This window comes from Canis lupus, chromosome 36 (assembly GCF_048164855.1).
Source record: "Canis lupus baileyi chromosome 36, mCanLup2.hap1, whole genome shotgun sequence".
In the NCBI taxonomy this organism is placed as follows: domain Eukaryota; kingdom Metazoa; phylum Chordata; class Mammalia; order Carnivora; family Canidae; genus Canis; species Canis lupus.
The window spans coordinates 16,579,644-16,594,205 of record NC_132873.1 but is presented as its reverse complement, the minus strand read 5'-3'; the positions used below and the strand labels follow the sequence as shown (position 1 = coordinate 16,594,205).

At 49.1% G+C, this 14,562-nt stretch overlaps 1 protein-coding gene across 6 annotated transcripts in view; it reads left to right on the top strand.

Annotated features, from left to right (window-relative positions):
- Window positions 1–14,562, top strand: part of NRP2 (neuropilin 2) — a 115,264-nt gene that overhangs the window by 33,764 nt on the left and 66,938 nt on the right. For all 6 annotated transcript variants that reach the window (XM_072812923.1, XM_072812924.1, XM_072812926.1 and 3 more), the window contains exons 3-7: window positions 613–794; window positions 7,077–7,307; window positions 8,686–8,841; window positions 10,474–10,643; window positions 12,469–12,624. In XM_072812923.1, coding sequence (XP_072669024.1) covers window positions 613–794; window positions 7,077–7,307; window positions 8,686–8,841; window positions 10,474–10,643; window positions 12,469–12,624 — 895 coding nt within the window. The remainder of the gene's footprint in view (window positions 1–612; window positions 795–7,076; window positions 7,308–8,685; window positions 8,842–10,473; window positions 10,644–12,468; window positions 12,625–14,562) is intronic.

Sequence of the window (14,562 nt, the reverse complement as noted above, 5' to 3'; positions counted from 1 at the left end):
TCACTAACAATTAAAGATAAGGGAAGAGGGGATGACCCAGGAGGAAACTGAAACACGGGGGAGGGGGAGGGGAGTAAGCAGATATCTCAGGAACATCCCCAGTGTGCCCGGCTCGGGGCCTAGCACCTTACTTATATTTTTCATTTCATCTCCATCCCAGCCCTCTGAACTGGATATTTTTATCCTCATCTTACAGATGAAGAAATTGATCTCAGAGGGGTTAAGTAGCCTGCAGTGACGCAGAGCTAAGAAAAAAAGACTAAGATTCAGGGAGATCGTGGTGGACGTAAAAATGGTGCTATGGAAAGAAGGAAAAACACTTGCTCGGAGATCTTTGATAGAGGGGTGCTACCGCTCTTACGTGGGCAGGAGAGAAGGCCTTAAAATCTAGCCATCCACTGGGACACCCGTTCTCTCCGTGGCTTCAATAAGGCGATGCAGCTCCTAGATCTAGGGCGGCCGGTCTGTGCAAGCACACCGAGTCCCTTGTTTATCACTCGGAAACACCTGAGCATCCGTCTAGAAAGGGCGGCCGGAGCGAGACGACGATCCCTTTCCTCTCCTGAGAGTGATCTTGGCTCATACGTGCCCCTTTGTACCGTCCTCACGTAGGTACGACTTCATCGAGATCCGGGATGGGGACAGTGAATCCGCAGACCTCCTGGGAAAGCACTGTGGGAACATCGCCCCCCCCACCATCATCTCCTCCGGCTCCGTGCTCTACATCAAGTTCACCTCTGACTACGCCCGGCAGGGGGCAGGCTTCTCTCTGCGCTACGAGATCTTCAAGACAGGTCAGTGCCATGGTCAGGGTCAGGGTCACGGTCAGGGTCACGGGCGGAGTGGGGCGCTGGGCATCCCCGGGAGGCCGCGCCGCCCTGGGTGCCGGCCGTGGGGCGCTGTGCAAGGGGATAGTTACGGGCGCAGGGATGCCCCCAGGGAGGCAGGCAGGGAGGCTTACAAACGTTTTCGGAGCTGGAACGGAGGCTCAAGGTGACCCGGCCATAGCCGGCGACAAAAAGCCAGTTTAACTCCTGCTGCGACCTGAGAGGGTGCGTCGTCGCAAGGTTAGTGCTGGGTGCTGCCCACTGGGCAGACGGGCTTAGTTCGCGGCACCCCAAGAGGGCAGCGTCAAGTAAACCGAGAAACGCTTCTGCAAAGAAATTTATTTTTGTGTGTTTTTCAAATTCACAATCCTCTTCGTGGGAGAAAAGCAAAACTTCGTTGAGCTTCCCTCCTATTTACTCCATGGTTTAATGTCGCCTTTATCTGGAATTTCATGGGCAGAAGGACATAATCTTTTTTGGTGTTCAGAGTCTCTAAGATCTTACCTGTGGGGTCATACAGGAGCTTTTAAATTCAGATGTGGCCTGTAGGACGTCCCTGTGGCCGATCCATTTTACCACTTCCACCTGTTGAACGTCAACTTCCTAAACGCCAATGGAGCCGCCTCCTGAAAAGCAACCAAAAAGATAGGAAGAAAGACCACTGCCCTTCTTTTAAGTTGACTTCCTTGCTTTCCATGAGGCCCCCCCTTAGATGACTTTAGGCTCTGGGCATCCTTATTTCCATAACGGGAGTGAGCCAACCTTTATTCGCAAGGTGCTGGTCCAGTATCTACCCTTAAGCGCTCAGGCCGTGTGTCCTTCCCCTCAGTGTAACAGCTCCCTATCTTGAGGCTAAGCGAAGTGCCCCCTCCAGATCTCCCTTCGCCCCAGCCCACTCCCCCACCTACAGGCTCCTACCCCGTCTGCTGGTGTAGCCCCTCCGAGCCTGTGTTTTACAGCTTGTGGAGGGAGTCTGGTGCAAAGGGAGGCTGTCCGTCTTGTCATCGAGAGGCCCAAGTCAGGCGCCTACTGAGTTCAGTGTAAGGGGACCTATTCATATATATTTTCTTTTCACTAAACAGTTCTTGAAAGGAAGTGGTAGCTGCTGAAAGCACTTTTTATATCCACTCTGTCTAAATATTTGTCAGATTTGTCTGCCTGAGAGCAAGATGTAGAATCCAATGACGGGGCGGGCCAAGGAAACTGTATCAGGGCGTCATTAAGCCAGAGTGGGAGCACAGACCATCCCAGGGCACGGGTCCCAAGAAGGCCCATCTGCCATGGGTCATCATGCTCCCAACCACATGAGGTCATAGGGACTGACAATCTGTGTGTCCAGTGTCACGGGGGCTGGTGTGAGGCTCCTGAATACTTCGATCCATATTCCCTAGCGTCTTGCTCAAGATCCAGATCAGTCACCCTGGAACATTCATCATGCCCTCTTCAACTGGGGAGCAATGGGGAGAGAGAAGGTAGAAAGGAGTAAAATACTAGAAGAGGACAAACGGATGTGTAAACCCTCACACATAACAGACGTACGTGGATGTCGTTGCATGAACATAGATCAATAGCTACATAAATTGAAAGGAAAACTATAATATGTGCCAGTGGGAGTCAGCACTAAGGAAGGGTATGATTAATGTGCTCTGGTGTTTTTTGTTTTTGTTTTTTTTTAAAGATTTTATTTATTCATGAGAGACACAGAGAGAGAGAGAGGCAGAGACACAGGCAGAGGGAGAGAAGCAGGCTCCATGCAGGGAGCCCGATGTGGGATTTAATCCCGGGACTCCAGGATCACACCTTGGGCCAAAGGCAGGCGCTAAACCGCTGAGCCACCCAGGGATCCCAATGTGCTCTGGCTTTGAAAATGAGGGCTCTGCTGAGTGGACTTGGGTGGTCAGTTAGATAGCAAGGTCCCCAGTGCTAAAGCTGTCACTCGGCTCCACTGTGCTGACTGGGAAAGGAAAGCAGCTCCAAGCGGGGTCTTCCAGGGAGCTGGCCACGGGAAGTCACAACAAGGGTGAGCAGGACCACTAAAGCTCATCTGTTTGATGCTTCCCTTTTCACCAAGGATGGTGCCACATTCTCTGGAAAGCCACAAAAAGAGTGAATGCTAACCCTATCCATTATGCACCTTCGAAGGGATGAGGTTAAAAGTTAAAACGCACAAGAGGGTAGCATCATGGAGCGCTGCTGTCTTGAGGACAGCCAGTCTGGGGATGCCCAGACACAGGAGCGCCAGCCATGCCGTTGGCTTGGGCGTGGAGCGATGGGGCAGCCTACTTCAATTACTAGGATTGCCCAAGGAAAGAGGAAAGAGATTCTTGATGTGGGAGAGAGAACCCCGCCAACAACAGCCAAATTTCTGGGGAACATAAGAGAGAAAATGGGAACCCAGTGGTCTTCTGGGGGGATGGCGCTGTCTCCTGCCATCATGCTTGTCCAAGAGAGCAGATCTTGGCATGAAAGCCAACCCTATATAAAACACATACGTGTGCAGGCTACAGAGTTCAATGCTGAGAAGTCTGGAGGATGAGCATTTCTCCAGGTGCCCTCCTCTCCCTGCACCCACATTTCCACTATCGGAGTTCTGAAAGAAAATACACAAAGTTTACGTCACCCACAGAACATGAAAGAAATTCGTGAACATGCTGAAGAAATCCAAACAAACACAGCTACGTTTGCTAGTCAGATTCATAAAGAGAAGGGGGGGGACTGTAAACACAGATACACAAAATAACCGTACGGAGGACCGTGGAAGTCTGCAGCGGCACATTGCCCTGGCGAGCCCCGGCCTCGGAATGCCACCGACAGACACAAACCCTCAGTTCGGGTGTAGACAGAGGGGGGCAGGGGCGGGCGTGTGGCTGGGGTGGGAGGTTCATGTCTACCCTGAATGAAGTGGTTTATAAAAGAGTCTATATAATACCAGACCATCCACATGTTAAAGAGCAAACCAAGACAGCTCACAAACATAAAGGATCTCAGATTGCCAAATCATGAGCAGAACAGACAAAGGAATTTTAAAAGTAACATTGGACACTGAATCACGGGAAAATGTGGTTTTTTTGTTTTGTTTTGTTTGTTCGTTTTCTGATACTTTTGACCCAAGTTCAAGATTAAGTTGGCTTTCCTGGTGTCCGGCGACATTTCAGAAACTGAACGCCCTGGGGTCATTCACAAGTAGAGAAACCTCAGTGTGCACCACCCCCCCCACTCCTACTCCCTGAACCGAAAATACCTTTGGAGGTCAGGCTGAGCTCCTTTGGGATAAATCCACCACGTTTTAAATAGCTCTGTGCATGCAGGTTCTTCTGCTTGCAGAGTTATTGTAAAATTGACACTGGAAAAACACGGAGTGCGCATTTTTCACACCAGAGTCCTTTGGTATGAATCATTCACTGCAGCCGAAATCCCCCCAGCTTGTGTGGACAATCTCCGCATTGAGTGAACTGAAGTATTTGTTGATTGAGCTTTTTTTTTTTTTTTTTTTTTTTTTTTTAACCTGAGATTCTTCTAACACATTGCAGACAAGGATCTTGGGTTAGGTGTCTACAAGATTCCAGCCTTGTCCCAAGATGGTCACCCTCTTCTGAGATCTCCTCTCCGCAGTTACTGTTCAGCTTTCCTGCTTTCTGACCCTTTGACCACAGTCCAAACTATGAGCGGCACATTTACAGACGAAGGCACCACTGTAATGCACGAGTTTGTTCCGCAGAGAAAGGATAAAACTGTTTTTCCTTCCTCTTTTAAAATAAGCCAGGGGACATACCCATGTATATCCATATGTCAGAGAGAGAGAGAGAGAGACCAATACATGCTCTTTTTGGGTGGGTTTTTGTGTGTGTCGACCTTACAAATGTCGTATTAAAAAATTCTGACCAAATGCAGGACCTGGGAACCCTGGAAACTGTGGGTACTTAAGAATCTCACATTCCCTAGGCCTCTCTTGAGCTCCCTGGGTGTCTGTTGTGGAAGACTTTGTCTCCCATGGAGGGGAAGAACCAAAGAAAGATTGCACCAGAAATTCCTCACTCTCAGGAGGATGGGGATTCCCCTTGCCTTGAGCAGGAATGACAAGAGAGCGAATTCGGGGAGGGAATGTCAGGATGCCTTTTCTAGCTCTGAAAGCAAGTCGTGGATAGAGAGTTAATTTCCTCTGGCTGAGTGACCCACATGGAGAAGGCTGCACAATGGCAATAAACACTAACCTTTTCAAGATTCCTCTCAGCCCCCCAAAGACCTGCCAGCTGGCTTGGCTTTGCCAGACCGCCTCATCCTGGGACCATTGAGGAGGCCCCCCCGGAGCGTGGGGCTTGACAGTAAACAAAGCTGGGGATTCGGTGGTAAACAAACTGGGAAAAGGCCTCCCCAGCTCACCCTCTGGACCTGGCTGCCCACTGGGCCGCCCTGCCCCTGATCGGTGCAGAGTCTCAGGCGTGGGGCACCTGGAGAATGTTCAGAATCCTGAAGAGGTTGGCTCCCCCGGGATCCGGGGACCCAGGGCAGAGCGCTGGTCTGGTCGGAAGAGCAGAGGTGATGGATGGGCAGGTAGGGATGTCGGAATTTCCCATCTGCTGCTAAAGGAAGTCCCGGTCCTCCTTCGCCCGCTTATTTGCATGGCACCTTTTCCAAGTCAGACGTGTGCACTTTCCAGAAAGCCGTCGTCAATAAAGAGCCTCGCGGAGGGGCCTGCTGCAGGAGGCGCCGATAAAGACATCGCTGCGGGCTAAGATCAGTGTATTGACATCACACAGTTATATTTCAGTGGGATCCCTAGAGGACACTTCCTGCCAGTAAACACCTGGTTTATCGAGTATTTCTGTATTTTTTCTTCATGCTTAGAGTGCTTATTATCCTCCTCATAAATCCTGCGACCTTTTTAATTTTAAAATCATAATGTAGGGACGCCTGGGTGGCTCAGCAGTTGAGTGTCTGCCTTTGGCCCAGGGCGTGATCCTGGGATCCAGGATCGAGTCCCACATCCAGAAGGTTCCCTGCATGGAACCTGCTTCTGCCTGTGTCTCTGCCTCTCTTTCTGTGTCTGTCGTGAATAAATAAAATCTTTTAAAAATAAGTAAATGGAATGAAATAAAATCAGAATGTAGTGAAATCAGTTGTGATTGCCCAGCCTTTATCCATTCGCTGCAGTGACTGGCGTGGCCTCTGGCCCTGGGCTGCTCCGTGCGCCCGTGGCCTGGGCCGCAGTGTCCCGGGACCTGCCTGGGGCCCAACCGTGCTGGCAAATGGTGGCTGGGCGAAAGCACAGGAGGGCCCTTTTAACGTGACTCCACCTCGAGGCATTAGCAGATCTGGTGGCTGTAATCCTCTTAGAGCTCCCACTGCCGTCCAAGCCTGCACCGGGTGTGAATGTGGGCCGCATTTAATAAGAACGCCTCCATGAGTCCCAAGAAAGCAGACGCAGGAGCTTCGGAGAGAAACAAGGCCATCCCTGCCACAAAGCGACCAGAAGCCTTCCAAATGTCAATACACTGCCGCATTTTTCCAAACTTGCTGCTGGAGCGGCCTTTAACATCCCCAACGCCCTGCTGTGATCCACCAGCTACAAAAGTCGATTGTTAATTGTCTGGCCACTACAGAGCAGCTCGTTTTAATATAGTCATGACATGAATGAGACCCAAGCTCCCCTTTGCCCCTCCCCTGAGGCACCTTGCATCTTGGAGGGAGAAGGGGGCACTTGGTTGGCTCTGGTACAATGGGGGCTAGTGTTGAGGTCAGCGATAAATAAGGGGTAACATTGTTTGCCCTGCTGGCAATCAGCAAGCCTTCCTTAAGGATTGAAATAACTTACATTTCTGGAGCAGGCAGCTGAGTAATTGAGAAAGAAGACTCTGTTCCTCTTTTCAAGAGAATCTCTCCCTTTCTCTCTCTCTCTCTCTCTCTCTCTCTCTCTCTTTCTCTCTCCCCCCCTTTCTCTCTCTCTCTCTGTGATTCACACACTTCTTTCTGACCCCCCTCCACTCTACCCCCCCACAACTCCTCAATTGCTGCTCTTCTTACTCTATTATGTAGAGCAAACCAGCTCTCCTCCCCTAATTTCTCTCCTAAAGAGAGTCTGGCTCAAAGGCTTGAGGCGTGGATGTGAAGAGTATGTTGCTTCAAGGGCCACTCCAGTGGAAACAAAAACCTTATGAGTAGGGGGATTGGGACTCACGCGTCCAACTAACCCATGTGACGGAGGCGGCAAAGAAAGACATCTTTTCCTTGCTTAATCTCTTTTACATACAGGCTCTGAAGACTGTTCAAAAAACTTCACAAGCCCCAATGGGACCATCGAATCCCCTGGGTTTCCTGAGAAGTACCCACACAACTTGGATTGCACCTTTACCATCCTGGCCAAACCCAAGATGGAGATCATCCTGCAGTTCCTGACCTTTGACTTGGAGCACGACCCTTTGCAGGTGGGAGAGGGAGACTGCAAATACGATTGGCTGGACATTTGGGACGGCATTCCGCATGGTGAGTGATGTCGCTGTCACGAGGCGCTTCTCGGTAGCTTCGTCTTTGCCTGTGAATTGCTTTGGTAACAATAAAAAAAAGAGAACAAAGACTTCAAAGCTCCTTAGGGTTTGTGTATGACCCATGATGACTTTCTTTATTCTTCACCAAGGATGATTTCAGAGAAATTGCAGGAAGGCAGCTCCCTTTCTTGGAAAGATTTCTTTGGAAAAGCATAGGAGGAGACTGAGTAGATACTTGGATAAGGAGGAGAGAACCTATCGGTAATGTTCTTTTCTGCCCTGGGTTGTCAGGATTTCCACAGAAAGTGACCCAGTGACCACCCTCTCTGCCCAAATAGGATGCGAGAGCCAGGCTGACTAGATTGGGATGCTGGCTCTGCTATAAGTAGCTCTGCAACCCGGGGCAGGTCATTTAAACCCTGTGTCTTATCCATATAAATAAGCTGCTTTCATCATCGTTATTATTACTGTGATTTTTCTATAATTATTAGAGTAATAGATGTCAAAAAGGAGTATCACTCAAGGCCCAAAGGAACCAGTACTTCTCAGGTGGAGACCAACGTAGTTCGTAAGAAAGTGAGAAAACCAATCGTTCACTTTTGTCGTCAGCCACACCGTTTTGCACTGTGAGGGAGGCTTGATGGCTAAGCAGTTTGATTTCCCAAGAAAAGCATAAGACTAGGTCAGAAAACTTGGGACTGAGTCTCAGCTCAGTTATTTCCTAACTGTATGAACATGGAAAAGTCACATGACCACTCCGAACTTCAGTTTATTCTTCTCTAAGACAGACATTATGATAGCTTTCTGGCCCGTCCCCAGAACAGAGCAAGAGAAGAGAATGAGGCCAGGTCAAGAAAAATACAGCTGTCCCTTCAATAACACAAAGGTTAAGGGGGCTAGTTGCCCATGCAGCTGAAAATCCGCATAGGACTTCGGACTCCCCAGAAATGTAAGTGCTAATGGCCTACTGTTGACTGGAAGCCCGACCAATGACATAAATAATCAATTAACACATATTCTGTATGTTATCTATACTGTATTCTTACAATAAAGTAAGCTGGAGAAAAGAAAATGGTATTAAGAAAACCATAAGGAAGAGAAAATACATTCACAGTACTGTATTTGTCGAAAACAATCCATGTATAAGTGGGCCACATGCTTCAAACCCATATTGTTCAAGGGTCAACTGTACCTTTTAATGTGCAGGGAAAATATTAGATATTATTCTTTAAGTCTATCTTTGGGCGTTCTTTTATGCCAAGGCATACCCAAAGGATGCCCTGTGAAGTGACCTGTGATTGTGGCCAGGGTGAATGTATTGAAAATGAGTTTGACATTTCCATTTCTACGGCCCTGTCTTTGTCTTGTGTGTCCAGTCGGCCCTCTGATTGGGAAGTACTGTGGGACTAAAACACCATCTGAACTCCGCTCGTCGACGGGGATCCTCTCCCTGACCTTCCATACAGACATGGCGGTGGCCAAGGATGGCTTCTCTGCACGCTACTACCTGGTCCACCAAGACCCACCAGAGAGTGAGTTGGCCAGTTGGGAACCTCTGTCCTGTCCTTCCATCAGGCCTTTGAGGATGTGCGGTGAAGAGAGGCCAGCCTCTGGGAGAGGAGAGGGAAATTCTCCAGAATTTGTTGCAGCCTCTGAGTTCAGGGAAGGGGGGCTGTATCCTCTTGCTAGGCAGAGACCAATACAAGTCAAACAAGTGTCAGCTGGGTATTCAGGTCTTGCACCAAGAATTAGTTATTCCCAGCGTAAGTCACAGGACCATCTCACACTTCACTTTTCTCATCTGTGAATGAAAGGAGATCTACATCAATTCCCTGCTCTATTCTAACATTTTTTGAGTCTTCTCTCCCTCTCTAAGCTTCTGTGGCCATGGTCAGAAAATTGAGCAATTTTTAAACTTTCCTTGTATATATATTTTACATTAAACATCTCCAGCCCTGGGAAGGTTTCTCCAACTAGACTGGCACATGCTTGGATTCTCACTTCATGCTTCAATATACGCAGTTTCCAAGCTTCTACTGTGTGCCAGGTACTGTGCAAAGCATAGAGTGTAGCTCTGACCCCGGTATCCTGGAACTGCCCATCGAGACCGTGAGTCTCCTGCCAACGCCCACATCTACTCTGAACTTCATCTTCAGATCAGCTCCTCTAGGACATGTGCTTCAGATGTACTGCCATTTCCACTTAGAAACCCAAATGATAACTTTAAGTAGTAAAGAAATACTTTAAGGATGACTAGAGCTGGGGAAATCCTGCCATGGGTTGTGGACAGCTTACCACGTGCACAGCTACAGACATGGCAGCCCGGCCTGCTGGAAAGGTGATGGGTTTTGCGCTGGGTTTTGCTTTTGTTCTTCTTCAAAGAGCTCATGAAGATTGAGTAACAGGGAAATTGCATTGCAAATTGCACCAGGTTCTGCAGTTGGCCAGGACAGTCACAGAGCTCAAGAATGGGTTTGATACCTGAAAAAATTGCTGGTCTTTATCAGACACCTACACGTGCAGAAATTAACCAGTGTCTGCAGCCTGCATGGGAAGGACAGCAATTGAACTTATAGCCAAAGTCAGTGACTTCTGGGTCCATTTGCCCAGACAGGTGCAGGAGAAGAGAGTGACATGCATGTGCCCATAGAAAGTATCCCAAAGACAGGTATTTACTGCTTTGTAATGTCGGTCTTCTGCGCCAGAAATTGAGACAGTTGAGTGAAAGAACGAAGCAAAAGTGCCTCCTGGGTGTTTATTAAGAAAGCAGGCTTCCCACGATGTATCAGCCCACCCAGATTGCCACGAGTCTATCACACGTTTACCTGTATTTCAATAACGGTGCATCTGGCATCTGTGAGCATCCGTAGCCTGCAGCACCAACAGTTCTTGTGCTTTAGATTGTATTTTTAATTTGTATGATGATTCTTATTTACCCACAGCCTGACTTCTTTTAGGTCCAATTTAGTTTCTTTCAGACCCAGAGGGGTTGTCAAGCTCTATGACTTGGCAGAGATGTTTTTTAAATGGGAGTGTATAATTAGGTCTCTAAGATGAGGGAGTTCCTGCAAAGACTTGTCCCTAGAAGGGAGCAACATTTTCAGGGTCTCAGGAGTTTGAGATTGAGAGGTCTAACTCTGCCCTTGATCGTCTCCCTTCCCTAGACTTTCAGTGCAATGTCCCTCTGGGAATGGAATCTGGCCGGATTGCCAATGAACAGATTAGTGCCTCATCCACCTACTCTGATGAAAGGTGGACACCTCAACAAAGCCGGCTCCATGGCGATGACAATGGCTGGACACCCAACTTGGACTCCAGCAAGGAGTACCTCCAGGTACTTACTCAGATATCGGAGGGTGGGCAGAGTGTGAGCGTTGTGGTGGGCAAGGGAGGTGGTTCCTCGGCTAGAGTGGACAGAGGACACAAAGAAAACAAACACAGCGTGCTTGAGAGCTCCATTCATTCATCCATCCAAACAAACACATACACCAGGCCCAAATAGACTTAGCGAGGCACTGTGCTAACTGCTGGGATAAAACGATGAGTAAGACAGACACTGTCACTGCCCTTGTGAAGACTACCAGGCCTTGGAGAAGTTATTTGGCCTGGGTGCTGTTTGCCTCTCAATATAGATATCCAAGGAACATTCTATAAACAGTTCCAGATCTTCCTCATTCTTGGCACAGGGAGGCATCAGAGACTTGGTCGGGGGAGGGCTTTTTCCTAAGGGCAGACTTGTTAGTTGCTAGCTGAGCATGGCAGCTTCTCGTGATCTTTGCTGTTTGGAGGGAGCCCTGCCAGGAAGTTTCTGCACATAGCTATCGGAAGAACACATGAGAAAATGTCCCTACCGGGAATGAAACTCTAGTCACCCAGATGCTCTGCAGCATCTTTTCAGACTATTGTTTGCTTTGCTTCTGAATAAGACTTGCAGTTTATGTTGAATAATCCCCCCCTGACACTATAGACTGGTCCAGTTCTCATCCCTTGGGGAAGAGCAAGCTGCTAGACCCGTGCTAGAGCAATGACTGCTTTTATGACACACACCAGACAGCCTTGTGACCCATTGACAAGCCTGTCCTAGTTCTGATGTGACACGGTGACCTCTGCTCTGAGGAGGACGTTGCAGAGCAGACAACAGGACAGGGACAAGTACCACTTAGAAACTTCCAGGGAGTCCACAGAGGTTCTAACAGCACAACCCTAAAGCCATTTGTCACTATCTCTTCTCTGCCCCTCCAAAAACGCTTCTCATCCTGCAGAGATTCCAGAACGTTCTCCTTTATAATCAATGTTCCATTGATTTTACTCCTTATTTTTGGTCCTCAGTCATAAGCTCTCTCTTATTGCTATCCAGCTGTTTATACAGCACTGCTTACTTCTTTTGAATTGCATAATATGCTGAACACATATTAAGTACCAATAAATGCTTCCCGAATCAAATTTCACCAGTGAGTGTTGGCTAAATTTTGATCACACAGAGGTTGCCATTAAGAAACACTGCAGCCAACAAAGGAATGACATCCAGCAATTTCCAAATGGGTTTGGTGTTGTGGGAAGAGAGGTGCCTCAAAATGTTGGCAAAAGGTCAGGACTTGGTGCATAAGCCTAATTGCTTGGGCAGACTCTGGATGCCCTTTGACCCTTGAGTGACCTGAGTGACTAAATACACAAAAGAGTGAGGGACCGAGGGGAGGGGAGGTGAGGTAGCCCTGAGCTGAGACCTTGCAACTAGCGCGTCCTAAGTGGATTGGAGTGGGCTGGAGTGGATTTAGCCATTGTTCCTTTAAACAGCATCTATTTTTACTACACAAAGCAGGTTGTAGTTCAGTAAGAAGAGGTCACAGTTCTAGATGTTCAGGGATCCCTTTAAGGTAAACTGAACGGTTTGTCCCGTTCGGGTTTGCAAAAAAGAAAAAAAAATAAAAAATAAAAAGAGTCAAGTTACAGTTTCAAAGGTGTCCAATCTAGTGTCTAATACATTGAGTTTAACCATCCAGACTGGAATTGTGGGCTGATACGGATCACACTGATGCTGGGGGATCACAGACACGAGTTGTAAGCTAAGTATTACGGTTTTATCCTTTGAAGCTGAAAAGCAAAGGCTGCCCTCCAGTCAGGAGCCACGGGGCCCTGATTCCTCCTCCGCTCTTCCTCAGGTGGACCTACGCTTCCTAACCATGCTCACAGCCATTGCCACGCAGGGAGCGATTTCCAGGGAAACCCAAAACGGCTACTATGTCAAATCCTACAAGCTGGAAGTCAGCACGAATGGGGAAGACTGGATGGTGTACCGGCATGGCAAAAACCACAAGGTAAACCCATTCTCCCACCCCACCTCCACCCACTCCTGTCCCCAAAGACATGCTGCTGGGGTGGCGCAGGAGCCTGGGGACAAGAGGAGCTTCGAGTGGACCCCACAGAGGGGCGGAGGCCTTGTTCGGTGAGGCTCAAATAATTGATGGAGGCACAGGAGGCGGTGGCCCTGAAAATATTCTTTCTTATGCTAAAGCGATTGGAAAACACCATTTCTCCGACAGCCTGGCTGCCGTGGCGTGTTGCACCGCAGAGAGAGAGAGCGCGAGCGAGAGAGCGAGCGTGAGCTTGCAGAGTGCTCTCTGACTGCAAATGAAGGGGAAAATGTGTCCCCAGTCCGCGCCTCCCCATACAGGATTCATTGAGCATTTATGGCCTGAGTCCCTTCCACATGCTGGGTTAACAATCACAAAACCACATGAAACTGTAGTTCAGGAGTTACCGAGGTCTGGAAATGAAAGGGCACAAATCCTGAGAGGGAATCACAATGTCCCAAAGAAGAAAGAGGACAATAAATACTGAGGAGGAATTCAGTTTGTCAGGGATGGGATCTGAACTGGCAATCACGCTTGGCAGCAAGGCATTGAGTTCTCTCGGCTGGTGTCTTCAGTGGCTGTGGCTCCCGGAGGTGTGTCCGTGGGGGCCATGTGGGGCTTTTGTTGTACACAGGGATGGATGTCTGGCGCTCGGCTTTCTTAAGACACATGGCATTCTGGCGGTGAGCAGGCCGCAGCCGTCACTGGCAGTCCCGGTCATGGGGTGCCCTCGGGGGAGGGGGCCTGGGTGGCTCAGTCGGTTCAGCGTCAGCCTCCGGCTCAGGTCATGACCCGGGGTCCTGGGACGGGGCCCTATATCGGGCTCCCTGCTCAGCGGGAGCCTACTTCTCCCTCTCCCTCTGCCCCTCCCCCCCACTTGCACTCTCTGGCTCTTTCTATCTCTCTGTCAAATAAATAAATCTTAAAAAAAAAAAAATAAGGTGCACTCAGCATATGGGGGCCTTATTGGAAACAGCTGGTAGTCTTGCCTGGGCAGGGGGAGAACTCTGTCTCGCGCTGGCTCTCAGCTGTGGGAGGAGAGTGCTCATCCTTTCCTGGATGGAAGCGGGGTCCAGCAAAGGGACTGTCCTCTTTAGTGCTGTGGTTCCACCGGGCCCCTGACCTGTCGGGTTGTGAATTGCCAAAATGGGACACATGCGACCAAACCTAGAAAGGCTGGAGATCTTTTCCAAATACATCCTCCTCGGCTCCTGCCACTGCTCCGAGGTTGCTTGGCCTCGCTGGTACCACAGGAAACATCGGATGGAGAAAATGCTGAACCATAATGTCAGCACTGATTCACTTGGGAAGTGTGAGTTTTTAAAGCAGTGGATTTTTTTTATTATTAAAATCGCCATAGTAACATGGCACCATTCAGCTGAAAATCATGGCTTCTAGATATTACCAGGTATCTCTCTCTCTCTCACACATGCACACATACGCACACATATGCATGCACATGCACACACACATACTTCCTCCACTTCACAAATAAAGAAAGTGAGGTATGTAGCAGTTGAAAGACCTCCCCACCTTGACATATTCACCTGGGTCTGGCTTCTCATTGACTTCTTTTGTTTCGGTTGCAAATATCACTTGGAAATGGCAAGCCTGGGTTGGCACTGGGTGCTGGGAGCATGGACTGGGTCGTCATCCCACCCGACTCTTGCCCATGCCTTGTATCCCCACCCACCCTGTTCAGTAAGAAACTGGAGGGCAGGCGAGGGCCGGTGCTGAGTAGGGGCGGGCCCTGGGGGAGAAGGAGGAGGTTCACCTGACTGCCTCCCTGTCCAGGCTCAATGACTAAGCAGCGCTGGCCAGAGGGATACTGTAGCATAAGCTGATTTTAAAAGCATGCAGATGGACTGGGATGCTATTTAAAACACTATTTGTAGGAAATCT